At 46.8% G+C, this 27,758-nt stretch overlaps 1 protein-coding gene across 2 annotated transcripts in view; it reads right to left on the bottom strand.

Moving 5' to 3' along the window:
* The window catches only part of Ddr (discoidin domain-containing receptor 2), a 174,161-nt gene that overhangs the window by 30,574 nt on the left and 115,829 nt on the right, over window positions 1-27,758 (bottom strand). For both annotated transcript variants that reach the window (XM_076893431.1, XM_076893440.1), the window contains exons 4-9: window positions 27,091-27,322; window positions 13,196-13,343; window positions 10,360-10,539; window positions 4,924-5,063; window positions 3,834-4,041; window positions 1,944-2,099 (exon numbers count right to left, since the gene is read on the bottom strand). In XM_076893431.1, coding sequence (XP_076749546.1) covers window positions 1,944-2,099; window positions 3,834-4,041; window positions 4,924-5,063; window positions 10,360-10,539; window positions 13,196-13,343; window positions 27,091-27,322 — 1,064 coding nt within the window. The remainder of the gene's footprint in view (window positions 1-1,943; window positions 2,100-3,833; window positions 4,042-4,923; window positions 5,064-10,359; window positions 10,540-13,195; window positions 13,344-27,090; window positions 27,323-27,758) is intronic.

The raw sequence follows: 27,758 nt of genomic DNA, 5'->3' as shown, positions 1-27,758 counted from the left end.
ACACGAGAGCCGTGGCGCCACGGTGTATCGATTCGACGTAAAGGCTTTTAATTTTCATCCCTGGCACTGTGCAACGGCGTCGCGCGTATTGGTGTCGGTGTAACGATGTCAAAGAGTTATCGGAGCTGGTCATCTTGCCACCACCGCTATTTTTATACCGTCTTGTAGCCGGTGAAATCGGTTCTCACTTCGTTCTAAGAGCGAACGAACAGCTGGGAGTTTCACATCTATGTACCACTTTCGATTACGTTTGACGAACGTCCACGTATTTGGTTCACCAATTCTGTAGGATAAACGATGTGGTATTTGGTATTTCAATTTATAAATCGTTTTCACTTCCAGTTACGATATATGTGAGAATTGTATGGTTTCAAGGAACATGTCGAGAAGCTTTTAATGTCGTTACAAAGTGTAAAAGCGCACTAAATAAATGTGGACGGTTCTAACGAACAATTAAACCTAATATCGCGAAGAAATTTCGAAGAGACAAGTGCCGGGGACCAATTTGAACGGTCCACAAAACAAAATGGCCGCGCAAACATGTCCACCGTTACTTCGGAGTTACTTCTTTTAACACTTCGGTAGCAAGCAAAGTGCTCCGACGGCGATGGGAGCGAATAGGGAAAGAAATTAATTAGATTTTGCTTTGTCCTCGAGAAAGGTGGAGAACAAAAGGTGGAGCGCGGGGACGTTATCGGTTTATAGAGGACGCGGAGGAGGATCGTCCCTCGCTTCCGGTTCGTTTCTTTGACCACCGACCGAGAATTTTCGAGAACACCTGGGAGACGTTACGGCGCATTAAAAGGAACGAGCGGAAAGGGACTAGAGAGTCGCGCCGGCTGCGTATAAACATTTTATCCGGCTTTGTGGCGTCGCGCGCAATTTGACCGCGTTTTGGTGTATCCCAGAATCGCGTCGCACAAAATCCACATCCGTACCCAACAGCGCGAAGCATTCTTTGTCGCTGAAGGACAGACAATTTCAGTCGTTCGACTGCGATGTAAATCGCGCTGGAATTAAAATTTTTAGTTTAACGCGCGTGTAAACTTCTCGCGTGGACACCGACGGGGCCGTAACACAACCGGGCAAAAATTAGTTTTCGCCTGTACGAAAAAGCAAAAGATACAGGATGAAATTTGCTCGCAGAGAGTTTAGTTTTCGCGAAAATTGAATTCGAAGATTCGCCCGTAGCGAGTGCACTTTATTATCGTCGCGAGTTACGTTCGCAGTAATTAAGGATGCTAATGTCATCGAGAGGGTGCATAACTCCCCCTTTGAGCCGCGCAAGATTTAATTACCCTGTAGGAGAACAAAAAAGCATGCTATTCCATATTTCGCGTTTATTTTCAGACGTGGAAATTATCCTGTGCTTGGTTGCAACACGCATACGCACACAACGGCCTATCGCGTGCTCGTTCGTACAATCGAGCACCATTACGCATATTTCCGCAAATTGGGCATTCAGCTCTCTGTGTTTGGAAGTAACGCATTGTGCTACCCGGCCATTCAGCATTCATTATTGAGCAAACTCGGTTAAAAATCGGCCGCTCTATAAAACAGATGAAAATGAAATTTTTATCAGAACCTCGGTTGTTAGCTACCCGGCCCGGCAAATATCGCGAAATGTTTTCTCGCGAACACGAGCGCGTGGAATGCTAACGAGAGCGAAGAGGAGAGAAAAATTGGCCGTTGGAGGGTGGGGTGGGGTGGGATGGGGTGAAAAGAGAGCAATCGAAAGAAAAGGCTGTTCGTGATCGGCATTCAATTTTCGCGCAAACCTACAAGGACGAAGAGAGGGCGAGCGTGGCTCGGTGGAAAAGGGAAAAAACGGGAAGGGCGGCGGGCGGGCGACGAGTGCGAGGGCGAGGAATAAAGAAGAATGGGAATCGTGCGGAAAATTACGAAGGGATGCAACAATAGCAGAAACCGACGGGCAGACTTACGGGCATTATCGTTGTTTTCCTCCTTATTAAAAGTGGCCTTTACTTCGTCCCTTTGCAGCGGACCCTCGTTGTTCTGATAGGGGCTGCCGGTCGCCAATACAATGCCACTCTTGTTCCTTGGCTCTTCGTCGTCGGTGTTGTTCCATTCGGAGATTACTAGGCATCAAGGATGAAGACTAGTGAAATTTACGGCCATCAAGGGAATTAAATGTTTACGAAAGGGCTGTTCTTTGTAGTGTCGTGTTCTTTGAAACTCGTTGCAATCGATCACAATTCATTTGTCGATGATTTATACGATGATGTTTCTACGTCAGCGTGGAACATGCGTTTAGTTCGAACGCAAGTTTATTTTTACCGTGCCATGCACTTTATGGAATAAATGAAAACCGAGAAAAGCTTCGAATGAATCCATAGAAGAAATACACAGAAATTCGAGGATGCGCGAGGCGTGCGACATTTTCGAAAACGAATGCAAATTACGCAAGATAAGGATACCGTGGACTTTCAAGTAATCGAAGTTATCTTTCGCGGAAACGGGGGAACAGAACACCAAGAGAATGATTAACGACCGTTTCTCGCTGTACACCCGGAAAGCGAAACTTTTTGAGTGCGCGGCACTTCGCGTGGCAGTCAGCTAAGTTTCGTTTCCACTTCACGACCACGTGCTCCGATTCGCGTAACGTGTCACGGATATTTTCGCTTTTTCTGCGCGCGATCGCGACGCTTTCGAATCGCTCAAGAGAACCGCCGTTAAATATTTCAAGAGCCGCGGATATTTTCGGATTAATAAGAAACCCCCCATCCTTTCCTGGCACGATAGACACGCGACTTCTGAATCGTAGATATTTCAGCTGGCGTCTATCTTTGAAAATTTTCTATATTCGCTGCTTAAATTTCGACGAGAAAGTAAAGATTGGAACCATACGAAACCCAATGCCATACTCGGTTCAGAGTTTATTCTCGACCTTTGATTTGAAATTTCAATACGTTCCGTTTGAATTCCGAATTCGTTCGAGTAACGGGACGTCGCGCGTAACTACGATATCTCGTTCCGCTTGGAAAAGTCTGGAAACATGGGACGAGCTCGGACGCGAGCCTTTCCGGCTCTAATGAACGCGAACAAAAATTCCATCGCGTTCCTGCCGACAGTCATGTCCGAGAATTCATTGTCCCGTCAGAAGGAACGCGTCCTGACGTATCGCCGCTCGCGCGCAGCTGCTTGATTATCCCTCGTCTCCTGCAACGGCTCCGTCGTTACGGCGCCGCGGAACGGCGAGTGTGTGTCACCTGAAATTGGAAATCGAATCGACCGGCGACGTGCACGGAAAGAGACTTCCGAACTCATCCGTTTCTTGAACCAAAAGTTCGCGAACGGCGGCCACGGGACGTGCATCGCGCGCGGAAGTTACCATCGCAGCTTCGAACCCTGTGTCAAGTTATTTCGCTCTGGATATCTCGACATCGCGATTCCCTCGATCCCCGTTCTCCACCGCCATATCTCTGCCCCTCTCTCTTCCCCCAGCATTTTTCCACCCTGATTTTTTCCTGTCTTCGACGTCCTCGCGCGCGAAATACGAACGCGGGGTGGAAAGTTTCCGGTCTAGCTGATAAGGGGCGTAAACTGGCGGGAATTGTCCGCGGTTCGAGTTTCGTGAGGTTAGATCTTCACGTGTTTCAAACGATTTTGGAAGAACCAAAGTCTATCTAAATTTCATTCGTTACAGAACGTTTCGTTCGTCCTCGAATTTTAAAGCTTCCTCGAGAAACACAAGCAATCGCAGTTTTCATTTCATTCTCGCAAGGAAAGCTACGCGCGTTCCAGAGGACCGACCGATAGAAAGCGGTGAGATGAAAAATAGATTTTTATCGGGGATCCGTTGTTTCCCTTACCTGATTCGAAGATTACTTCGCTGAGCATGATCCAGCGCGCCGCGAAATACAGCTGCAATTTCAGGAAACGGCCGGCGCGCGAGTGAAGCTTTATGGTAACGTCACGTGCCTGCTCCAGCACCAGATCCGGTATGTACGAGAAATGAACAGGTTCGCCGTTAAACTGGTTTGCACCGGCGCCAAGATAAACCTTCGCGTAAGAGAAGACCTGCGGAAGAATCGGGCGGGGTGTAAAGAGCGCGGCCGTGCCTATAGTCAGGGGGATGAAACGGCTGGCGAACGAATAAATGAGGGGGAAATCGTTGGACGTGATGGAAATGCTTTCTCCGCGTCAGATCGGCTCTCTCCTCTTATTTCTCTGGTTTCGTAAAAGATAATAATTTGATCGGGTCAGCTGGTAGGATAACATTATTTCTTCGGCTGGCGTGCATCGGAGGGTTGTAAACTTTCATTCTTCGATCGTGGAGTCGCGGGACGTTCCCGTGACTTGTGTTCGCGCGATAAATAAAATGGTTTTTACGGTCTGTTAAATTTATCATGGTATCCGTGCGTCACGCGAGTTCGCTGTTGGATTTCGAGGGTAAATAATTGAGCGCGTTTTCGACGTTGGCGTCGTTGAAAGTTTCAAATCGTTTCGACTATTACGGCGGGGAATTTCCCTTGCGAGCTCTCATTTTTCAGCTTCGAACCTTGGAACGCGGATACCGGTGCCGGTTCGTTAGGATAATAGATATTCGTTTAGAAGAGGACCGCCGAAGAAACGGATCTCCGTTCTTTTTTCCTCGTTCCCGAGTCATCCGCGAAGTTTAATAGATTATAACGAATTCATGGATCTCGCGGCGAGTTTATACAGTTTGAGCAAACATCGATCTCCCCGCGGAGGCTGATATAATGGGAATATTAATCGGAATAATCTGAGGAAGCGTGTTTCAATATCGCTTTGCGCGATCCGCCTGCAAGTGGTCCCCGTGATATCGTAGGAAAATACGGGGAGAACCATCCGTGAAAAAAGTATTTCCATGCTTTATACTAATATTACGTTCTATAATAAGTACTTTAAATCAGCATTTTATGGATAGAAAAAACATACCTGCACATCTTTGGTAAAGTAATTGTTCATGTGTAGGTGTATGGCAGTGAAGTTCCTAGAATAGTCGAATTCGAAGGTTATTTCGACGGGATGGCCAAGCATATTCGGCGTGTCGTTTCTCCAGCCAACCCATTCGTATCCTAAAGCAGAAAAAATTAGAAGCATACGTTACTTACGCTCGTAATTCATCCTATTATCCGCGAGAGTGGATGCATGCGAGTAGAGAGATCGATAAACATTGAAAGAGGAGTAGACGGTCCGAACATCGGCCATGTTTTAATCCTATCGCGTTACATTTCTGCCGTACAATTGTATAACGGGGAACAAAAAAAGTTACACGAAATATCTTTCCATCGGGCCGTGACAATCGCAGCGAATCGGTGTACACCAAGAAGCGTCCGTCATTCGACAAGCGACCAGTGACGTTCGATGAAAATCGGATCCACGACTAATTCGAGTTTAACAACGTTCGCGATCTGTTGCAACACAATCGAACGGCTCGCTGTTTTTTCAGTCCCGTTCGTCCAACAAATGTACGTTTTTTTCTTCTGCCCTCTCTCTCCCTCTCCCTGTCTATTTTTTTTCCCTTTTTTTTCTGCACACACGCACGCGTGTTAACAGTATGAACGCGGACGTCACGCGACTGGCACGGAACGAGGACATTTCCATTGGCAGCGGTGGAAATCTGAAAAATGACGCGTTACATCGTCGGATCCGATTATCCTATCGACACCGCGTACCGATAAACGAGACAATAAAATCTGTAACATAAATAATCCGCGAGTCGGCCGTGACGCGATATTTGTTTGCGCGGCCGGCGCGAACGGGCCGGGCCACTATCAAACGAACAAATTGTTTCAACGCGGGCACGCATTTGTCGCAAATTGCGCGAGCGTCCCTTCGCCGCGGCCCCGCTCGACAGCTGGTCTTTCAATGTTCCCTTAATTAATCGCCGGCTGAACGCGAAATAGTAGGCGCGCCGCGCAATCTGCGACTCCATTGAATCCACGGTGCTCCGCTATGAATTTCAAGATTTCCGCCGGAAACGATCGCCGCGCGCACCCTTCTCCTTGCAAGTATCCTTCTTTCTTTCTGCTTATACAATAAAAAGTTAATTGTTCGAAACTAATGATCGAGTTCCATCTAAACGTAACACGATATCGATGCTCGTGGCAAATGATATCGCGTCATCAGTATTTACTGAAACGAAACAACTGATTTGTAAACTTGAACGCGTTGACACGGTAGATTGGATTCAGGACTGGAAATGTAAATCCGAAGAACCTTTCGAACTGTAACGTACAGGAGGGAATACGTCGATGGGATGGATGGGTGTGATTGATGAAGCAATCGGGGCGCAAATGAAAAATCTGAATTCGAATCTCGGGGCGGCAATCCGACTGACCAATTCTTTCTCTCCTTACAGCTTGACAAGTCCATTAACGGATTCGGGGCAGAACGAATTCGTTTCTTCCCTTTCGTTCCTACCTCGGCTAATTCTAATTGCTAATCATCGTTTACTCTGCCTCGTCCGATAAGTCTCTGCGGTGTGTTAATTTCTTCGAATGGAAATATAAACTGGAACGCGCTCGAAAATTAGCTGGAAAGTGGCGAGTCAGTTGACCATAAAAAAATGTCCCCGTTCCCGAAGTAAAGTCAGTTAACTCTCGCTAACGAGTCCACTGGAACGGCTGGCACGAAACGTCCTTTTCTTCGCCGCTTTCCAAACTTTTCCCAGGCCAACCACGGCTTACCCGGGCTGCCTCCTCCTAGCCACCGATTAGCAATCAACCATCTCGTGACTGCTAGTCGAAAGCCTGACTCGAGTTTCCAGGGATAGCCAACGTAACGGGGCAGCGAGCCATTGCTGCTAATTTCCCGGTATTATCCTTGTATTCGAATCCAGCTCGCCCATCGATTCTCGCCAGGAGCACCGGCGAAATATTAATTACCCTACGAATTAACTTTCACCGACCCACTTTCTGCTCGAAGTCTGATATTTAGGGGAGAACTTTTGAAACGAGCACTCTGTATCGTAAGCATCAGCGGTAACGCTTTGTATCGCAATCAAGATTCATTAATCCATTGACGCGTGTACAACTTAAATGAAATTCGTTGCGTCTGATGAAAATGTATTATTCATTCTGCGAATTAATATTTAAAAAGGGAAACTCAGACGGATAGAACACGGAGGATGTTCGATATAATACTTTCGAATGTACGGATATCAGCAGACATTTTAAATACGCGCAGCGAGGTTGTAACGAGGTACGGTTTTCCGGAAATGGAAGAGTTTCGCGGCGGTTATTGCAGAGATATCCGCGGATACGAGTAAGTACGAACGCAGTGGTCCCCGTGAGGCCGCGCGGATTGAAAATGGACTGTAATAACCCTAAAGTCGGCAGCGGTCGCGAGTTACGCGCGTTTTTTCCGAACCCAGCTGCTCTCCTCTCTTACTTTCCGCGATCCGCTTTCGAATTTCCGCCTTTAACCGGGCCGCTGGCTGCGGTTTTCCGCCCGAACTTTCGTCCGCGCGCGATTCCGCGAATTTCACGTGAATCCGCCCGAGCGGGCGCCGCGAGCAGAAGTTTCCTACGAACGATCCGAAAGTAACGAATTTGTTTCGAAAAATCGTGGAAATACTTTGCTGCGCGTAACTCTGGCATCGATCCTTTCTCCATTTTTTTGCAAACGGTTCGATCATAATTAAATAATTCTGTCGACGTTACTCGATAAGTTCCGCGGGTGTGTAATCCGAGATAGCGAGTTACGAAAGTGTCCATCGTCATTGTCTCCCTCATTTGCGTTTCAATTCTTTCTAGGCCACCCGTAACGGCAGTTCATAAGATCGCGAGAAGTTGATACACAGTGACCACGCTCGACTGCCTCGCGAAGGCGTTCGTTCTTCGCGCTATAAATCCCGAGCACTTTTATCTCTCCTTCTCGACGAATCCCCGGAGGAAGAGGCAGGACAGGGTGAAAAAAGGGATGAAAGAGAAACGAGGGATCTCGAGCGTGCTGGTCTTAGTCCTCGTAGAAGAATCGGTCGAGCTGTTCCACTAGATAGCATACTGTCCCTCGCAGCTTATTAAAAGTTCAACGTTTCGTTTCAATTCGCCGTATCCACCCAGAAATATCTGAGACGCCTTTCTTCCTCTTCTTTTCCTTTTTTTTTTTTTTTGTTGCTCCAACTGCCTCCCTTTCGTTCTATCGGCGATGTTCGCGACCCCTGCAATGTTATATCGCTGCGATCTATCCGCCTTCGTATAAACCCGACCCTTAATATCGTCCCTCGAGTAAATAGTTTCCAGTTTCCTGTCGTCGCCGCCTTCGGCCGCTATCTGCCATCAATTCTGAACATTCAGAAGGGTCGTAAGATAACCACCGTGCTCTCGCTGATGTATCGTGCCGGAGACTCCACGCAGCTTCGTGATTTTCTCTTTTAAACCATCTTGAAGACTTCACGGTCGCGCAATCGTAAACTATTGCACGTCGCTTGATTTCAGAAAGGAAGATCGAGCCCTGACGAGCATCATCGTTCGAAAGGAGTGTCTTGCAGATCGACTGCGAACGATGATGAAACAAAGCTGAATTGTTTGAAACAACAAAGCTTAATTGTATAACTAATTCGTATAACATTGCGAACGGTACTGTTTATGGTTCGCATAGTGTACTCTTCGACAATGCCACTCTGCGATATTCGACTTGATTAATAGAGTAGTTGCACCGGACCAAACAATTGACGAACTAAAATTTATTGACAAGCAAGTGAGGCAACTACCCTCGTCGAATCGCAAAACTTCCCGACTACAGCGGTCTCCTCAGCGATATTGGAATCAGTAACGGTCCCTGTCCCCGTTCTCCGCGTTCACCAAATTGCAATTTGAAAGTTATTACCTAATGACCTAATTACTCACTTCGCACTGACGAGCCGTTTCCTGTTGATATTCTGATCATACGTGGCCACCTCACTCTTCTCTGTCTCTCTCCACTGCTCTAGCATGGAACCATGAAAACTTATTAACGAGAATGGAACAGTGGAGCAGCCACGTCAGTCGAACGGAAGTTTCACGAAGTTCCTGGACAACGATGAAGACAACGACGCACCATCCCCTCGGTGCTACAGAAGAAGGGTGAAATCGAGGGTGCCAGGGACGAGGTAATATATTTCCACGAGCCTCTTGGAATAGTAACCGCAGGTGCAGCTGCGTGTCGCGTCCACGAAAGGGAAAATAGGCCTTCGAAACGAGTTCTACTCGATTCGGTAGACCCAAGGTGGAGCGCGACCCGGTGGTTTAAACCGAGAATGAAGAGGAATCGTTGGGGTGGCCGGCACGTAGCCACGGTGGGTTTAAAAGTTTAAGGAGCTGCAAGTACGTAGCCTCCTTGGCCTGTCTCGTGGCGTAAATGGAAAGACACAAATGTATCCGGGGTGCTGGTAAACAGTGGTGTGGCTCGCAGTCTAGCCTGCGGTTCAATATAAATGTAAATTGGAACAGATTCGAGCGCGGCACGGAACAGACTCGCCTCAGGCGGAGTCCGAGCACCCCGTGGATCCGCACTCGGCTCCCTGAAATTCTCTTATCGCTATCCTGGCTGGCCTACACGGCTGCAATCGACGCGAGGGAAATTTTGCTCGCCCTCTAAGCGGCAATGGTAATCTCGCGAGGACCTTCGTTGACCGTTTCTTGCGATACGTAGACCAGCTTCGTTTCAAATTCCAACTGTTCCGCTTCGATATTCCAGCGGGATTTTGTCAATTCTGCTGTAATTCGTCTTGTCGATATAATAATTAACTATAGTGTAAAAGTTGTCCGATTATTTCGATCAGGAAATGCGCCAGCGTAGCACCTTTCCGTTCTACCGCGAAAACGCGTCTCTGTCGAGGTTATTTTCGATACGCGGTACAACCACTGAAAGAACTTTCTCTCGCAGTTCGATAACACCAAAGGAAATTGAATTCCATCGACGAAACGGAGCAGCGAATTTACAATTGAGATTCAATAACACTCCGCTATTTCCTTTCTTGCTACCCACCAAGAAAGCGAATACTTTCATCCCTCCTCATTAGTTCGCACCCTCGGCGTCGAGTATCAATGACCTTTTGTACACGTAACGCGACAGAGGAGCGAGAAAGGGGAGCGGCTGGTTTCCACTTGACGAAGTTATTGCCGTCAATTCCGTCGCGTGCGATAGACATGTCCGATTCCACTAGCGCGACACGAGTGCCGTCGTCGATACTTGCGTCAGCGAAGTAAAGAGCCTCCTGTATTTCTTGGCGCCATTAAATTGCCGCGCTCATGACGCCAATAATAACCTCGCCACGTCGAAACCCGGCTTAGCCCGCGCAAACAGAGAACTTGGACGGTTCTATCACGCTAATCTAGACACGATCAGGCTAGAGCGCTAATCTCGTTTCAGCACGAAACAGCTCACCTTTCCCGTTACCAGTGACGTCCAATCTGAAGTTGTCAGGACCCTTTTGCCCGTCGACAAGCTGACCGAGTCCCCCGGAGAGGTAACCTCCTTCTTCCCTGCCGTCGTACGTCCTGTCGGAAAGGTCAACCTCCGAGCCCCTCTTAATTCCTTGGGGCATGGAGTACGACACCAGACCCTCTGCAACGAGAACAAAAAGGGTAGTGGCGCAGCTGGTTCGAGCGGAGCCTCGAGCGTCGTATACGCGCCCGTCGACTATGCGCCATGGCGGCGATAGGACCGACGTCTTATTACTGACAACGATACGGGGATAATAAAGATCGCGTTTCCCGTCGTGCTCGGTCGTTGTTTCGAAAACGCGCGTATCCGCGTACACGGAGGAACAAACGCGCTTGGAAAATTTCAAATCTCATCGGCGTGGTTCCGGTTGGCTTGTTTACAATTTGCGAAATGGAAACGCAGATGAAGAGTAGACGGATTGCGCGTCGCTGTCGGGGGCGTTACTGGTGAACGGAATTTATGGATATTAAAAAAAATGTTATTTTTATTAACCAACAGACTCGATACGCGGGTCCGTTTTAATCGAGGGTTTGAATAATGGATTGACAAAAAACAATCATGGAATTCGTTTTTTATCTTAGTCAGTAATTTCATTCTAAGCGATGTTTTTCATCGCGTCGATTTTTGGTCGCCGTTCGATAAATCGACGATGTGGCTGGTTTATTTAAAACAAGTGGCCGCGCGCCGCGTGCGAAAATATACCACCTTCAACAGACGAAACGAAATAATAAAATAAACGAAATTCTGCGCTCCATTGGCGTAATCGATTCCATTTAAATCCGCGTTTCACGTCACGTTTGAAGAGATTCTACTTCAGCGATGCGATTTAAGGAACGAATAATTGAATCCGCGCGCGTCTTCATCAAGCGACACGCGATTGAAATTTCGTGTTTCCCTCGCAGCGAAGCACGAAGACGTGATTTTTATTCAACGACGGAAGCACTTGACGTTCCACGCAACTGACAGACGTCAATGAGCTCTGAAAGGCACAACAAGTTTCCACGTTTTCCGCGCGAGACAGTAACCAAATATGTACATTAACTTAACGCTCTGTCGAGCAATATCAACGAATATTAAATTTTATTCGACAGCAAGAGAAGACGTTAAAAGCTCGATAGCATTAAATTAGATATTGGCGGGAGCTCTAAAATGGTACCAATTCCTCTCCTCCTACTGTTTCCTTTTCCGATGAAGCGCCGCGCGCGATAAATTCCCAGCGCAATAAAAATACCGTATTTATATTTATCATGCCGCGCTATCCGCTTCATACGATGGTGGAGGCGGGAAATAAAACGCGAACGAAAGGGAAAAAAAGTTGCGCGTGTATGCATATGCGCCGAGGGGTAATACGACCGGTTCAGGCGCAACAATTTCTGTAATTTCAACTACAATACCCGCGCGGCGTATGGGAAATATTTTCATTCTTGTTACAGTAATTGCCGCGCTGCCCGGGAACGGATCGAATCTACGATGTCGTTTACGACCGCGTTGTTTTTCACCGTTACGACGGGCCGATAAAAATATCGCTCGTTTGATAATTCGCGCGACTATCCGAACGACTTCCGTTCCATCGTTCGACCGCGGTGCACGCGTCGCCGGCGAACAGGGAGGCGCGCAATTCGATAATGGGAAACAAACACCGTCGATGGAAATATTTCTTAGGACGCGAGCAGGCAATTACGGGCACCATCGATACGCCACAACGATACTTAGGTTAGAATTGCGAGGCAATAACGACTCGAGGCCTCCGCGAGGGCTTTCCAGGCTGGATTAACGCAAACACACCTGCACACTCGATCGATGGGTCTGGTAAATCTCTGCTAATGCAGTATCTCGAATCGATTCGATCGTTAGAAGAATTTTGTAGATTGTCTTATAGATCGTCCTTTTAACGCTCAACGCGCATCATTCAGAATTTTGTAATTATCTTTTAAGGCAAATTTTTCACAATCCTGTCACGAAAATTTCATAAATTATATAAACTTGACTCGGAATTTTATGCGCAACTTCAATTTCTCACTCATTATTCAAAAGGATTAAAGGGTACACGTGGAATGCGAAATTGAAAAACATCTGATAAGAATTATAAATTTTTAATGCATCATACAGGATGCGTTATCTTTTTGGTATAATGCATTTAACATCCGAAGGTTAACTTCGCCCAGATTTCGAGTGAGTGTAATAACCCAGACCGCGTGAATGTTTATGCATTTATGAGGATTTTAAATTACAAAATTTTAATGCCAAAAACTACCGCCGCTTATAATACGCAAAAAAATGTATGAAATATGCAAAACGACCATCTCGATTATAAAGTAATAAAAAATTAGAAATATGTATAATTTTTTCTTCAAATCGTTCCGCGCATATAATTCGTACGGTTATTTCGTACAGCGACCATTGCGGATAAATTCTTGTAGTCGTGGAAAAATCTCTCTCCAATTTGCACGATATATGTATATACATGTATATAGTGGATTATCGTGATTAGTCCAACAGGGGAAGATCCGCGTTAAGGTAAAGCAGAAGCGACGAGCAGGGAATACTTTCAGATTTTCAAGGCGCGACAGTCGAAGCTGACAGAGCGCAGGAAATACGATGTCGACCGAGCGTCTCGCGATTCGATAAAAAGGATAATAGCGACAGCATGATAAAAACGCGCGTTATCAAGAACTATTGCCCTCGTACTTTTCAATACTTAGCGGGGAATACGTCGCTGCGAATAGGGATCACGAAGATATAAGGAAGCAGAGGCGCGCTCGTAAATTTCACTCACCGGTCCATGGACAGCCATAAAGCTCCAAACGTATGCACACCATTCGCATGTGAGAGGTGTAGGGGATGAAACGGATTTTCGTTGCCACGATCGCCGGATCGAAGATCTGCTCTTTCTCGGAATATTGATTGTTGTTGCCTGCCAAGAGCTGCAAAAGAATAAGAAGAACACCCACTTCAGATTATCTACTTCTTCCACTCTAAAAAAATTATAAACTCTTACTCCTATAGCTTTTCTATCTTAGCTTTCTACGATTATAATATTTCCAAGTTTCATTTATATGCTCTGAATGAAAGCTGCTGTTTATATATTACACGAGCAACGGATTTCCATCGAAACGTTTCCATCCACCCTTAACAAGGGTGTGCACCAACCACGGTAGGAAACAAGCGGCCGTATCGTAGCTCTACGGGGGATAACCATAACGCGGACTGAAATATGAACGCGGAGGTCGAGAATCAAATCGTGGAACAACGAATCCAGCCGGCTAAACGAACCAGACAACGCGAATGTGTACGAACAGGGGGTATACGCGGTTGGTCGCGTGCGGAGAGCAAACTCGGCGCCGGTGATGATCGGGCCGCTCGGTTTCGTTTACCTTCCCGTACGGATTAGAATTTCTAACGGGGCAGATCTGTTATTCGATCCGAAAAATATGAAACGCGCAATCTGATACGTCTGACGTATCCTGCTGGCGAAAACCACCGAAGGCTGGGGATACGGATGATTGCATATTATTTTTGGGTAGCAACGTAACGGGATATACATGAATATTCGTTGCTTTTGATCTCCTGCCTGACGTTTCGGCGATGCAGAGCGATTCAACGCGATCCTCTCGCGTGTCGCTGGCCGAGATTTCAGTCGCGCATGCATTTTTATAAGAAAACAGAGGAGGCACGACGTTTATCCCACGCGGAATTATTATTTGGATAATAGCTTCGCTCCGAGCTGCGCCATTAATCGTGTAGATCCGATAAGAAATTTCGCGTCGCTGTTATTTCCTCAGGAAACGTCGTCGTGCCTTTAAACCCCGCTCGAAAGATCAGAATTACATGAGTTTGCTAACGATCGATTCGGCTGCAAGTTATTCCGCGGCTAGTTCGATCAAACCCCCTTATTTCTCACGCGATGAATATTTCACGCGACAACGGTTTCGAAATATCCGCGCTGCTACGAGTCTCGACTCCGCGTATCAATAACATGGAGGCACCAAGTGCAAGTCGTCCGCGAGTTATACAGGGGGATGATACGGTGTGTCTGTTGAAAGCCGATTCTCGTCAAGATTTTTCACGCGGATCGATCGGCAGCCAGGCGTCGTGTGTTGCCGGCGTCTCGACTGATATATTAAATGGATTCGTGCCGTTTCCATGAAATCCGGAGACGACGACGCGCCGCTCTTACGTGAGAAACGGAGGTTCAGCGGGGGTGGGCTGCGAAACGGAGGAACTCTCGCGCCGTTTTATCCGTACAGGGGCGCGTATCGCGTCCGACCATCGATGACAAAGCTGCATTCGCGTCCCTTCGGCTGGATGCTGTAGTAAAAAATCGGATTATTCGAGGATCCAGCCGTGGAAACGCTGAATCAAGTCTGCGAGGACTGCGAGGCTTCCGCTACAAACGCGAGATACGGGAAGGAAAATTCGCCCTGCTACCCAGCGAGGTTTTCACTTGACAATTTCACTCGAAACTCCGTACGAAGTCGCTAGCGAAAGGTTTATATTCGATCAGGGAGATGGTAGCGAATTTCAATACAGTGGGTATTTTTTAACAATGTTCGATTCGATCGATAAAAGAAGTAAATTATATAAAAATAGAGCGTTATTTTGACCGAGGTGATGCTCCATATGGGCAGCTGTAGGTTCATCGTACGCGAAGTCGCCACGACTCGGGGTCACGGGGTCCAATATCGAGCCACTCGGCTCGTATAAACCGATACCGACGAACCCGGAGTCACGGGATTCAAGGAATGCCTTCCGTTTGAAAATAGATTCTAACGACTTCAGATTCGCGGTATCTCTGCAAACCCCCTGCTTTAATACCACCAACGAGGACTTTCAAGAGCGTACAAAAGAAACGAGCGAACAACTTGCCCCGCGAGATTGTCTGCTAATTAAAAGCGATGAAACGTCGAAGCGTTTCTGGCTGTTAATTAATGGGCATCTTGGATGTATCGAGATCAGAGAATGGAGCACGGTGCGGTGGCCACGAATCAATCGGGCATTGAATTGGCAGCGTATGCGGAGCAACGTAGTAGCTCTGACGCGGACTTAATACAGCAAAGGGTGTAGAGGGTAGCTGTAAGCGGGTCAGCGAGTTGTGAACGGCACGCAAATGGAACGCGGACCTCCCTTAAATCGTTGCGCGTACCAGCAGGCCGAGACGGACGAGTGGTTATATCGGCCAGGTTGGAACGACCGACCGCGGATGCATTACAACTGCAACTGCAGTACCCGGTACCAGTGGCAGTGGCAGCGTGCGGGAATACTAGCCAGCAGAAACTCGGCCGTGTACGCGATAGGAATAATTAATACAGCCATAAACGAGCTGCCGGGTCGGAGTGGAAGAGGTGAGCGCCCGATATCGTCCTACCGACACATAAAATTGATATCCCTGCTCGAAGGACGGAGGATCGTTCCGAAGGGTGGCCATACATCCACCGACTCAGATGGATCACTCGATGTCGCGTTGCTGCCAGTGGAATAGGGCGGCAATTCTACCAGTGATTCCATCCGAGGGTGGTTTACCCTGCTGGTTATCTATGCGCCCGTTTATTGCGATTATGGCCGCCCTGCCTCCTCTTCGGCTGTTATTACTGTGTTTTACATTGACTTTGCTCTTGTGTACAGAAACAATGTAACGAATAGTGAATAATTATTAACACTTTGCGGTTGGGCGGCGCTGCAACTGGAGACGATTTTGCGCGTAAATGAATTTATATACAAATTAACATACGGAAGTGTTATATTTTAATATATTATCTATGTGTTTACATTTTGAAAGACAGAGGTTTCCGAGTTCAGGTTTTGTAGTTGCGTTTGGCGTGATATTTTACAAAATGTACTTACCAAAGCATTCTGAGTCGTCAAAGTTTTGTGGATTATCACTGCTATTTCCGGATTCACTGTCTATTATTCTAATTCCTCTACTTCTCACACTCGATATTATATCACTATCTTCATCACTATTTACACTTCCTCTACCATAGATAAGTTTCTGATCAATTCAAAATCAAACTCGCCTTAAAACTTTAAAACGAGTGGCACAAAATTTCGCGATACGTGTACTCGCTACGATCGTCGAAACTGTACTAACGCTAGACACGTCGCATTCAGGACTACAGTCGTAGAGGAATTTTATCTTAATCCCCATTTGACGTCACAATGTCACTTCCCAACCGAAAACATAAACAGCCTAAGGGACCTATTCCCAAACCAATACTTCGCTTCTATCGACTAGAGATAACGAAATCCAGCATAAACAGAGACTGTCGTCTCTCACTCGCCGCTCGAGTTGCCACGCGGAAAATTGTGGCGAGTGAGAGTCGTTGTTTGAGCGCAAAAGGTTAAAAAAGAATCGCTGTGGTTGGTAGTATAAATGTATTTCGAAGTTAATGCATATGTTAGGTGTTTATTTTTTTTTTGTACGTAACGAATCATATTGAACAGTCGAAGTCAGGTAAATTTAAAATGTCAATTTTGTGTTCCATTGATCTATCACGTTTAATTACGACACGGTGATGTAATGGATACCAGGTGGATCAAATGTACATGCATTCTTAATCAAGCCGTAATCGTAATAGATTCGCGATTCTGTCGATCGTGTATTTTTAGTAGAAGCAAATATTGAAGACTGAATTATTTTTTCATTTACAGCAATTTAACTTTCATCCCCTTTGGTGAGAGAGCCTTGCCTAATAAATTAGGTTGTGTCTGCGACACAGTTTTTCAACGTCCACGACGAAATATAAGCTAAATCCAGCAGTGAACTCTGAAATTATACCAACGTGGACAGATTCGGGTTATTAAATTCCAAATCGAGCACTGTTCCACTTTCCAGCTTTGAATTCGTTACAAACAAATATAATTGAGCATCTGGTAACCGCACACTCATTATCCGAATGTCTGACTATTATACCAGCGAAATATTCTGTTGTTCGAACAGAGTGTTTCCTAGCAACAGATACCTTCTCCGCAAATACACAGTGGCTGCGTAAAACATCCTGTATCCGCCTCGATCGAAACTAATCTAATCAAACGCCATTACTTACGCTGAACAATCCAGCAACCGGAAGAACACTAGATTACGAAGTAAAATTGGCAAGTGTTTCCATTAATTAAAAGTATAAACGGAACTAGTTTCAGAAACGAGATGAGAAAATAGCTCGAGAAACAGAAAGAGAATGGAAACATTACTCATAAAATGACCCAAATTTCGTTACGTACGATCAATTTTTCCGAGATACCACGAGACGTCAGCACTCGCGAGGCGGTTTAAACCGTGCGAGGGAGGAAATTGTAATTGCTGGTGGAAGGCGATGCACTGATGGAATTAAAGCCGCCGAAACAACGTCATCCCAGCGGGTTTCATTATCTCGACGGAGTTAGGAGGTCGACGCCAGGTAAAACTGAGCAGGTGGCAGCGATGGCCCCGTGTTATGGGGGCTGAAAAACCGGAACGAGCTTACGCGGCTCGCCTCGATCCTCGCGGCGTGTAGGCAATTACTTCCCAGGAGCAATGTGCCGGAAAGGAGCGCGGTTCTAATCTGTTTGCGGCCGAATTCCGGCTCCGAGGATTCCGCTAATGAAGAACTGTTTAATTTTAACCTGCTTAATCCTACGTGGACGAAATTGCGGTTCCGCTCACTTAATATCGTTCGAGCGGCCGGGGCGAAGAAACGCGAACGAAGCGAACGTTCTCCACCTCTTAGCTCGCTCGAAATTAACATGCTCGGTGCGGGGTTAATTATTGGGGACCGACTAGGGACGTGGCGTGTACGCTTCAAGCGTTCGGTTGCTTAAGACGCTACAAGTCGCGTGGAATGTCTATCATTAACTACAGTTCCTATAGTCGAAGACCAATTTTTGTTGATTTAGTTCGATCAAGTTAATTCTGTATTTGTTCAGGCGATTTTCTAAAACTCTGAGAAGCAGAAAATAGTTAATTCAGTAATTAGAAAGCTGGAAAACGTTTAATAACATCGCTAGGAAGGTAACCAACCACTCCGCGTATTCTTTTAATTTCACTCGAAGGAAAACGTGGCTTCGCTCGGGTTAATGTTCATTAACGAGTCGCGTCTTCTACGCTGTTGCTCGATGTGATAAGAGAATATTCACGAACGTTGTACTGTCGTTAGCAAGATCTTGAGTTCGTTTCCTCGCGAGAACACAAGATTCTAAATATATTTAAACGTATAATTTTTTTTTCGACCACCCTGCGCACTCCCATCGATCGTGCCAACAGGTAGCGCCAACGAAAGCGTTGAAATGAGGAGGAGAAGAACGGTCTGAATTACATTATGAATTATTCTCGCTGAATTCTATTCGAAAAAGTAGAAACAGTCGTGAATCACGTACGTACAGCTATCGAGATTTTCAATTCCGCGGGGAACCACGGCGGGCCTGTAGAGGCGCGAGGAGAGAATCGGCGGCGCACAACCGGTTGTAACTATTCGTTTACGCCGAAATGGATTCAGCCGGTGTTCGGCAGCGAGCGATATTTCGAAAATCGAGCGAAACGAGGCGGCCAGGAGTGGGCTAAAAAGGAACGAAATTCAGCGCCCCTTCCTTTACCGCGCCTCGGGGTGGGTGAGAGAGCTCTCGTCTGGATGGAAGCACTCACCGATCGAGCCTGCGCGCTGATGGACCCGCGAAAAGGGGAAAGAGAACGACAGGGTAAAAGCGTAAAAAAAAAGGAAGCGAAAAAAAAACAGCCAGACCTGGTCGCTGGGAAAAAGCTGGGGAACGGAGAGGAAACAGCGTGGGGAGGAGAGAAACGAAGAGAGGGTGGAAGAAGTGTGGCCGTAGAAAATTGTTTCCAGGCCGCGCGGTAATCTGCTAATAGGGTGTCCACGTTCGGGCCGGTAATCCGTAATCCACCGATACCCCATTCGAAACTGTATGAGTGCTCGCGTACACATTTCGCCGGTGTAACAGGACCGTGACAAATTATACGTCCGCCGGCACGTGTTTTGTAAAATAATAGTAACAGCGGACTGTCTTCGTTACGCTGTAATACGAGATGTTTATGAAATAGCTGGGGCTTCAGAAAATATACTGCTCTACAACTTGACTCAGTACAGACTAACTAACGGTATAAAAGAGTATTTAGAGAAATAAAGAAATACTGGTACTGGTGTTTCGCAAAATTTATCCAGAATCACGAACGAACGCCTGCTTTCGATCGGACACCAGTGTTTTCAGAGCGCTCGACATTTTTTATGGGACACCCTGTGGCATTAGCATAATCGAACAGCCCAAGAGTGATTTGCCAGTTTCCTGTTGTCGCGTATTGAATTTCCTGAAGAAGAGTGTTAGCGGAGCGCAGACGCCCCGAGGACGAAAGAAATAGTGGCGTGTACCATCGTTTCTACCCTTAATTCCCGCGCAGGGTTGAAACTGGAGAACTTAATAGAATTTCCTACCATTATGCAGTGGCTCACCGGTCAATTTTTCAAACGCACCGCAAATACAGCGGACGGAGGGGGAACAATAACTGCATCGACTCTTCTCTTCGTATCGAATGACCAACTCCGCCGGCGTCTGACCATAAACGATCCTTAACTACTGGAGGAAATAGAGAGTACAGCAGCGTAGAGCTACGACCGCGGCTCGATACTATTGAATTTCCATTTGCGATGTCGACCGCGATGCTTGCTTATTTTTTTCCAGACTAGGTCCTCTTTTTCTGGCAATTATATCCGCTACGAGCGGAGTACTCGTATTAATTGGTGAATATAAATAACTGTTAATGCAGACCGTAGCAACAATAATCGAGAAATTTATTTTGTCGACATTAATGAATTTCAGGTAAGTGGACCATTGTAATTTAGAGGAAATTATAGTAGCTTCGGTAGAAGTTTAAATGATATGCTGAGAAACTTGTACGGTAATAGAACCACTCTAATTACGAGATGCTATCGAAATTCATATCACCAAGCGAGTGTGGTCCGATAGGCTTGACGATAGAGACCGCCCTTCACCAATTTCCTTTTTCTCCTCCACACTTTTTCTTTCTCGTTCTCTTTCTTCCACAAGCTTCTTGCGTTTGCTTCTTTTAATTCCAGAGATTCGGACGATATTATCGCGAACGCGCGCGGCCGGTAATGACTGCTGCTTAATGACCGTACGGTTCAACTGGCACTAGCCAGTAATGGTGCTCACCATATTGCAATTTGAATTACGTTGAAATCAATGGAAAAAGGGTGGGCAGGCCCGCGGAATGAATATGTTAATTGGCGTTGGAATTGGCTGTCCCTATCGGTGATTGATTAAAATTCGATACGTGCTGCCAGCCACCGCGACGAACGCCTGAGGGGTGAAACAGCGCCGGTCCGGAAGGGTGAGGGATGACTGCTACGGACGGGGCTCGTGGAAGTTACTTTGCGGATAAACGAGATTGAAATTTCGATGGAAATTACCGTCGGTATCTGTGGACTTAAGCGGGTGCGCGGTCGCCAAGTCAAACAGGAGTCGAGGACTCGTCATCTCCGTTGAACGCGTGTTTTCACGACGCTCAAGCGACCCGATAAATTCTAAAGCCATTCTAATGAAATCCGCCTGTTGTCTCGTCCCGTCATCCGCGATTTCGTGCGTGGAAAATGATCCTCGCGTAGTCGAAGACCCTATCGTAGTGTCGTTCGAACAAAATCACGAGAAGTATTCGAAGTGAAACGCGTATCTAACGATGAATAAAATGGGAAACCGGCGAAGACGGCCAGACTGAGAGACGTGTAAAGTTATCGGACGATTCTATTTCGAGAAACGTGAAACGTGGATGTACGTTCCAACACGACTCGGTGAGAATGGCGGTGCATGTTGACTTTCACCTGCGGATTTATCGCGACACACCTCTGGGAATGTTATCATTGGGGAGCGACCGTGTCTTGTTCCTCGCGTGTAGCGTCCTCCTTTCCGCTGGAATCTCGGCAGCGCGCGCGATAAATTCCGCGCACGGAAATTACCACGCTATAGGTGTGTTTATTCGAAAGCTCGACGTGTTCGAAATTTAAATTCGCGAGCAGCAACGAACCGGGCAACGACCGTGTATCTCCATTCAATTAACTTCCATTCCGCTGTTCCGCTGCTCTTCGCTCTTGGTCTCGATAAGCAGATCCGCGTACTAGCTCAAGTATGCGTTCCGTATACCAGTATACTTGTTTTTCGCGTGCATCGACCACTTAACGGATTCAAAGGAGCATGCATCACGGTTTCGTTATTAGTGCATTCCGCTAGTGGTCTCGATACCAAGTAAATACATGTATGTACGACTGAATTCAAGAGAGAGAGAGAGAGAGAGAGAGAGAGAGAGAGAGAGAGAGAGAGAGAGAGAAAGAATACCGCTCGAATTCAAAGTTTCACGTGTCCGAAATTCCGACGTGGCAAAGACACATTCGCGCGGAATATTTTCACTCGTCGATGCTTATCTCGTAACGAACGTAAGCTGAAGAGTGTCGCAAATGAGGCTGGTCCAGTGGGTTCCGTTTGGCGGCGGGTACGTCGACGTTAATGAAACACGTCCACCGTTGGCAATTGTCCCACCGCAGGGACGATAACGAGCACCCTAACGCGAAAGACAGAGACCGTACCCACTCAGTGCGCTCGGTTCTGTCTGCCCCTTCTCTCTTCAGCCCCGTTCATTCCTAAATGAAAGTCTCCTTTTCGACTTAATTCCTCCATGTCTCGTACGGAGGACATAACGTGTAACGCGTGTTCGTGTCTCGCTGTTCACGATGGCCGGCCGCGGAAGGGAAAATAGAAAGGAAACTCTTAAAACGCGAGAAATCTGGGTCAGGATACGTTTTACACGAACAATCGTTTCCTTTCAATCTGCTCAAACACCGCGCAACGCTCCATTTCTTCAACTTTCCATCGCAGACAGTTACCCTTTTACATTTACATTTACTCTCGCGTCCCATTTACGTACCACGCGTCAGGTAATATTGCTCTTCTAATCCGCGATTTCTTGGTAGACTTTGATTTTGAAAATTTCTTTTCCGCTAGAGTAGAGTCTCAACCGGTTGCGCAGTATCGACATTGAATTATTTTTCAATAACGAACAGATTTATCCGTCCCAAAGTTAATTGGCTCGCCTAACGGGTAGCCAACTTCTTTCCCCCGTGAAACGTCCCCTTACGCTTCGAGCGAGGCCTTTGATCTCCGCCTTCGTGTCGCTTAATATATTTCACGAACGAAGGAAATTGCTTGTTCGTGGCTCGGCAATATACGCTCTGTTTTTTCCTACGAAACTAGCCCTGTCGGTTCGTCGTCAGTGACGGATCCTCGCGTGCGTGCCAGCCAACGTCGCGAGCAACTGTTTGCAAAGAAACCAGTTACGAACCGCTCGCTCCTTCGAACCGCTTCCACCGTCTTCTGCCCCCGCCCGCTTAATATGTTTCACGGTGGTAAAGGAAATCGGGAAGGTATGGAAATTTTCCGTGGCGGTCGATCGGAAACGGAAAGCCCTTTTTTCCCAGGCACACCATCGCGTTCTTTCTCGCCTCCCGTGGGAGTGGCGGGCACGTCCGCCGTGGAAAAATGCCTGCGGGTCACGTAGAACGGGGCGATAACACAGTCGTTTTGCTCTCGCCTCGTCCGAGCGCTTTCTCGCCGCCCGACTCGCTCTTTCGTCGGACTCTTTCGTCCTTCCGTGGCCGTATTCAGAATGCAACGAGCAAGGGGAAAAAGCGCGTGCACAAAGATCACATGCGGGCCAGATTGAGGCTGCAGGGTAAACGTTCCTGTACCCTTTCTCCCTCTACTCTTCTCTAACTTTCCTTTCCTCTTAAACCCTCTCTCTTTCTCTCTCCTACTCCTTTCACGCTATTACTTTTCCAAGCAGCCTGAATCCAGCGTCTGCACCCCCTCGCTTTGAGCGAATCTGCGTGAAAATGGGAAGAACGTCTGCCGCGAACCTCGATGGAGGACACGCGGCCCGGCATGTGTTATGCGTACGAGGATCGACCGAGAGGGAGACAACAAAGGAGGGTAGGGAATCACTAAGGCAAAGCGAACGTCAGAGGCATCCAGACGACGGAGGCGCGTCGAATAACGCGAGGCGTCCTCGCGAGGAAGTTCGAGTTTCGAAACTACTTTCGCCACGCGGTGCTCTTCATCTGTGCCAGAGGGTATCGAAATATAAGGCTAAGTTATGATAGCTCGCTGACAAGGCGTGGCTAATGTGCCGGCTCTGTCGCATAAATTGTCTTACTTACGTCGTTTGCTTAACCTCCCCCGCGACGTTGTAAGTTTTCAGATTTCGGTCCATTTACTTATAGCGCGACTATAATGTTATGAACGGCGAATAGAATTCCCATAACCTCGAAAGGGGGTTAATGGAATTCGGTCGAATCTGAAATTATTAGCGATCTCCTCGTTCTTCCGACGAACTACCTATTATTTCAGGGATATCGTATTGCAGCTTTGAGCTACGGTTTCGTTAGAAACAACGGAACCATCGAGTCGAAAAGCAGAACACTCGCAGCGAGCGAGAAAGTGTAACGTGTCAAACGGTCGAGAGGTACAATGTACGAAAGCGAGCGTTCATTTGTCGAACGAAGGGAAACGAAACTATCGAGAGGGACGCCGAGTGTTCTGTCCACTTGTGGTGGACGAATCGAGCTCGAAGCCAACGATCGTTTAATCGACGCGTCCGCGCGCAGAGGGAGACGCGGAAGGGCTCGAAAAATGGACCGGTTGATTATGAGCAGACTGTTTCAACGGGAATAAATGCGGTAGTTTCGTTGCGCGTCCATTAAAATTCCATTTATCAATGCGCGGTTGTGAACCGCGAACAAAAGCGATCCTTGTTCTGGAAACCGATCGAAGTATCGAAGCGTGCAACGATCCCTTCGATTGCTCCATTGCGACCGATTTTTATTACAATTTCTGAGTAACCAGCGTGAAACAAACGATGTACCTTTCTTTACTAGCACGTGAATATCCTAATGAATTTCTGTTAAATTAAACTTTTTTTATTCAATATCAGGATGGTCAGCTGTTTCGCAATGTATACAGGAAGGGAACAATCGAGTTTCACGTTCTGCAACGATAGAACGATCTTAGAAACGGGGATGTTGTAACATCACGGAGTGGTTCGCTCGGCGAGCGAGAGAGGAACATTTTAAGTGGGCTGTTTCATAAGAACAGAAGTTCATTTCGTAGTATCTTTTAGTCTAAAGCGTCGGTAGCTTTAGTTAGTTTCCGGAGAATCCGTTTAGTCTTAGAGGAACGTGTGTGTACGCCCGTGCTCTTATGTAACGCGAGCGGGGCCGAGTATTTTAGCGAAAACCCAGAGAGAACTCTGGAAAATTAACCCACGCTGGCTGGCGGTGGAATTAGGAGAGAATTTGAATAATATTCTTTAGAAGAAGTACATATTATGACCAATATATATCCTGAACTATTTCAAACCCTTTAATCAACTACAAAATTTCTCAATAAATTACCTTTGCCAGTCCTTCGAATTAACATCTACTGATCATTTCTGGTTTCTTATATTCGATATAACAACGCAGAGAACAAAATCGTTTTATAAGCAGCATTTTATTTAATCGCGTAACCAACTGCTGTGATACTGCTTTCAATCGACTAAAAATCCCCAATTCGTCCCGAGACCCAACAAGCCACCATGTTCGCGACGAACGTGGCTGACACTACCTGCGTTCCTCCGCTGTCTCATCCATACGGATATCGCCGTTACAGGCACGCGCGCCTAATAGTAATTTAAGGCGACGCGGCTCGAGAAGGCCTGTTCCCCGTAATTTCATCGAGCCCCGGTAAATCGCTTTGCCGAGCACGATGCATTTTGACGAGCTAATGGATATCGCGTACAGATTATCGTGCCAAAAAGACGTTAATTAACAGTGCGGCCGTTGTAACGGCCGCTTATACCGCTTACATGACTGGCCCAGCGGTAGATACACGCGTCCACGACGAAACTCGCCGGCGCGGCGTCCGTTCGGGAATACAAATGGTCGGACGGCCCCAGGGTCTATCGAGAGCGAAGCTTCCGCGCGGCGCGCGCGGATTTCCCGGTTCAAAAGAATGGAATTACGCGCCGGCGACGCTTTGTCCCCTTTACGTCTCATCCCTCTCGTCGCGTCCCCCTTTTCCGCCCCTCCGTCCCGCTTTCCCATCCGAGCCAAGCTGAAACTGTAATCCGATTTCCTTGACGAGAGCAATTATAAAGAGTGGCACCGTATTAATTCCGTCGATACGGCTGTTCCTCGCGAAATTGTTTTATAACCAGTCGCCCGTGGAGAAGTCTGTCGGGGAACGGTGCTCGTTGAAGATAAGGAAAGTTAAGTTACGTAGCGCGGTTTTTAGATGGATGGGAAATATTTGTACGGGCGGGGTTCGCTGATAAGTGGTGTGGAAGATTAAGCCTGTGCAATCGTATTTCACTTCACTTATGGGAGGCAAATGTTTTGTATCCTGCTTGATCGGAGCAGTTTGTTTGAGTAAGGAAATCGAGGAGGAATAATTGATATCGTGGTAGAACAATGGTAGATGGTAATGATACAATGATGATAAAACTTGGTGGTGTGGGTACACAGGTACACAGGGTGGTATTAAACTTTGAAGTAACAGAGCGTTGAATGGAGGAAGCGCGCGTCGTAGTTTGAACTTAATCAAAGTAAATTTAATTTAGTTATTTCCTTTCCACAGATCCGTGTAATATTCGCGCGGTTCTGGAGCACGAGCTAGGAAAGAGTTGAAGTTTGGAAAGGGGTTACCGAACCTTGAAATTGGACAATTTCTGGACTATTGACCGTGACAGAATAGTTTTCAAGATTGCTGCACGGGGTAGCAGAGGGGTGCGCGAAGTTATAAAAAGCGCGGGCCTGACTGATTTACTTGGTTAGAAATTCTCGACACACTTACGATTAACGTGATTTCTTCGCGGAGCTTATCGTAAGAAACCACGGCTAACGTCGTGTCTTTAATCACTACTAAGAGAGTTAGCCGGGGAACATCAAACAAATTTTAAGTAATAACGCTTATAAAGTTTAAGAGCCGTTCCAAAGTTGACCTGAATAATTTTTTCTGAAAATAACTTCCGGACGATGCACGTATTAAAAGTTGCGGGAAGACGCGGCGTCCGCGTGAGCGGGTGAAGAGGCGTCTGACCACAGACGATCCGTTACTACTTGCGCTCTGCATCTTCCCGTTTAATCATGCTTGCATTTATACAATACACACGATTGACTCTTTTCTATTTTTTAAAACATTTTCTCATATACTGACAGGCACAATTATCGCTAAGAAGGGATTATCAATATTTATGGCGTCAATATCGTAAAAAAAAAATCTCGAAAAATCAACAGGTTTAAAATCCAAGTTTCACGATGTTAGAACACCAGCCAAGGTTGCATGGCGCAACGTCGTTGTAAGTATAATATAACACGCAATCACGATCGACTCTATCAAGTTTAAACGAACCCTACGTATATACACAAACTTCTCGAGGGAACTTCTCATCGAGTTGGTAACAACAACTATAAGAGACACGGTCGAGTAGCCTCGAGCGCAAAGTAAAAGGGAGAGAGAACAAAAAAGGAAGAAGAAAGAAAGAATAGAAGGATGAGAAGGGAGGAGGGGGGAAGAAAAGTAGAGAAGCTCGAACGCTTTCGAATCGATCGTCAGCGAGCAGGCAGAAGGTGTATCCTATGTACGTACCTCCATGCCACGTCGATTTCTCCATCGCACCCACTTGTTGAACCCCGGTCGCCAATATTCGACGAAGTACTCTTCGGTGTACTCGACCCCGTGGCCGTTCCCGAACCTGCCCTGGGTCCTGGTGGACGTCAGTAAACGCGGACTGTGCAGATTCACCTCGAGGTACTCCTTGCCCTCCTTCGTGACCATATTTTTCGGGCACCAGGCACCGCCGCCCTTGTCTTGTCTCAGCCTGGGAAACCGAGGAATTACCACAAGAATTATTACGACCGCCACGCCGCGGGAATATCCTCCTCTTAGTGTAGTACATTCTACGTTCGCTTGGAAACGAAGGAAAAAATTCAAACGTGAGTAAAAAATAGGAAAGTAACAAACCAAATATAACTAGAGATAATGTTTCTTGCTCGTCGAATGAGTAACAAAGCCCACGTTTAACGGGAGTGTATCGCATTTAATTTTCTTTCCCTTCGGATACAGGAAAACATATTTCTCCATTCCTTGCTGTATCGATAGAGCGTCGCGTAAAAAATAATTAATAGCTACTGATATCCCTCTCACTTGGTGTTCCTCTGTTTTTTTTGTTTTTTTTTTCGACAGACTGGTTGTACACCAGTGGTCGGCCGGTGTTCGCGTATAAATTAAGGACGCCCCGATTGATTTACGAGCGA

Source organism: Xylocopa sonorina, chromosome 1, assembly GCF_050948175.1.
Source record: "Xylocopa sonorina isolate GNS202 chromosome 1, iyXylSono1_principal, whole genome shotgun sequence".
Lineage (NCBI taxonomy): Eukaryota > Metazoa > Arthropoda > Insecta > Hymenoptera > Apidae > Xylocopa > Xylocopa sonorina.
Note: the sequence above shows the minus strand (reverse complement) of the source record. Positions and strands in the feature narration are given on the sequence as shown.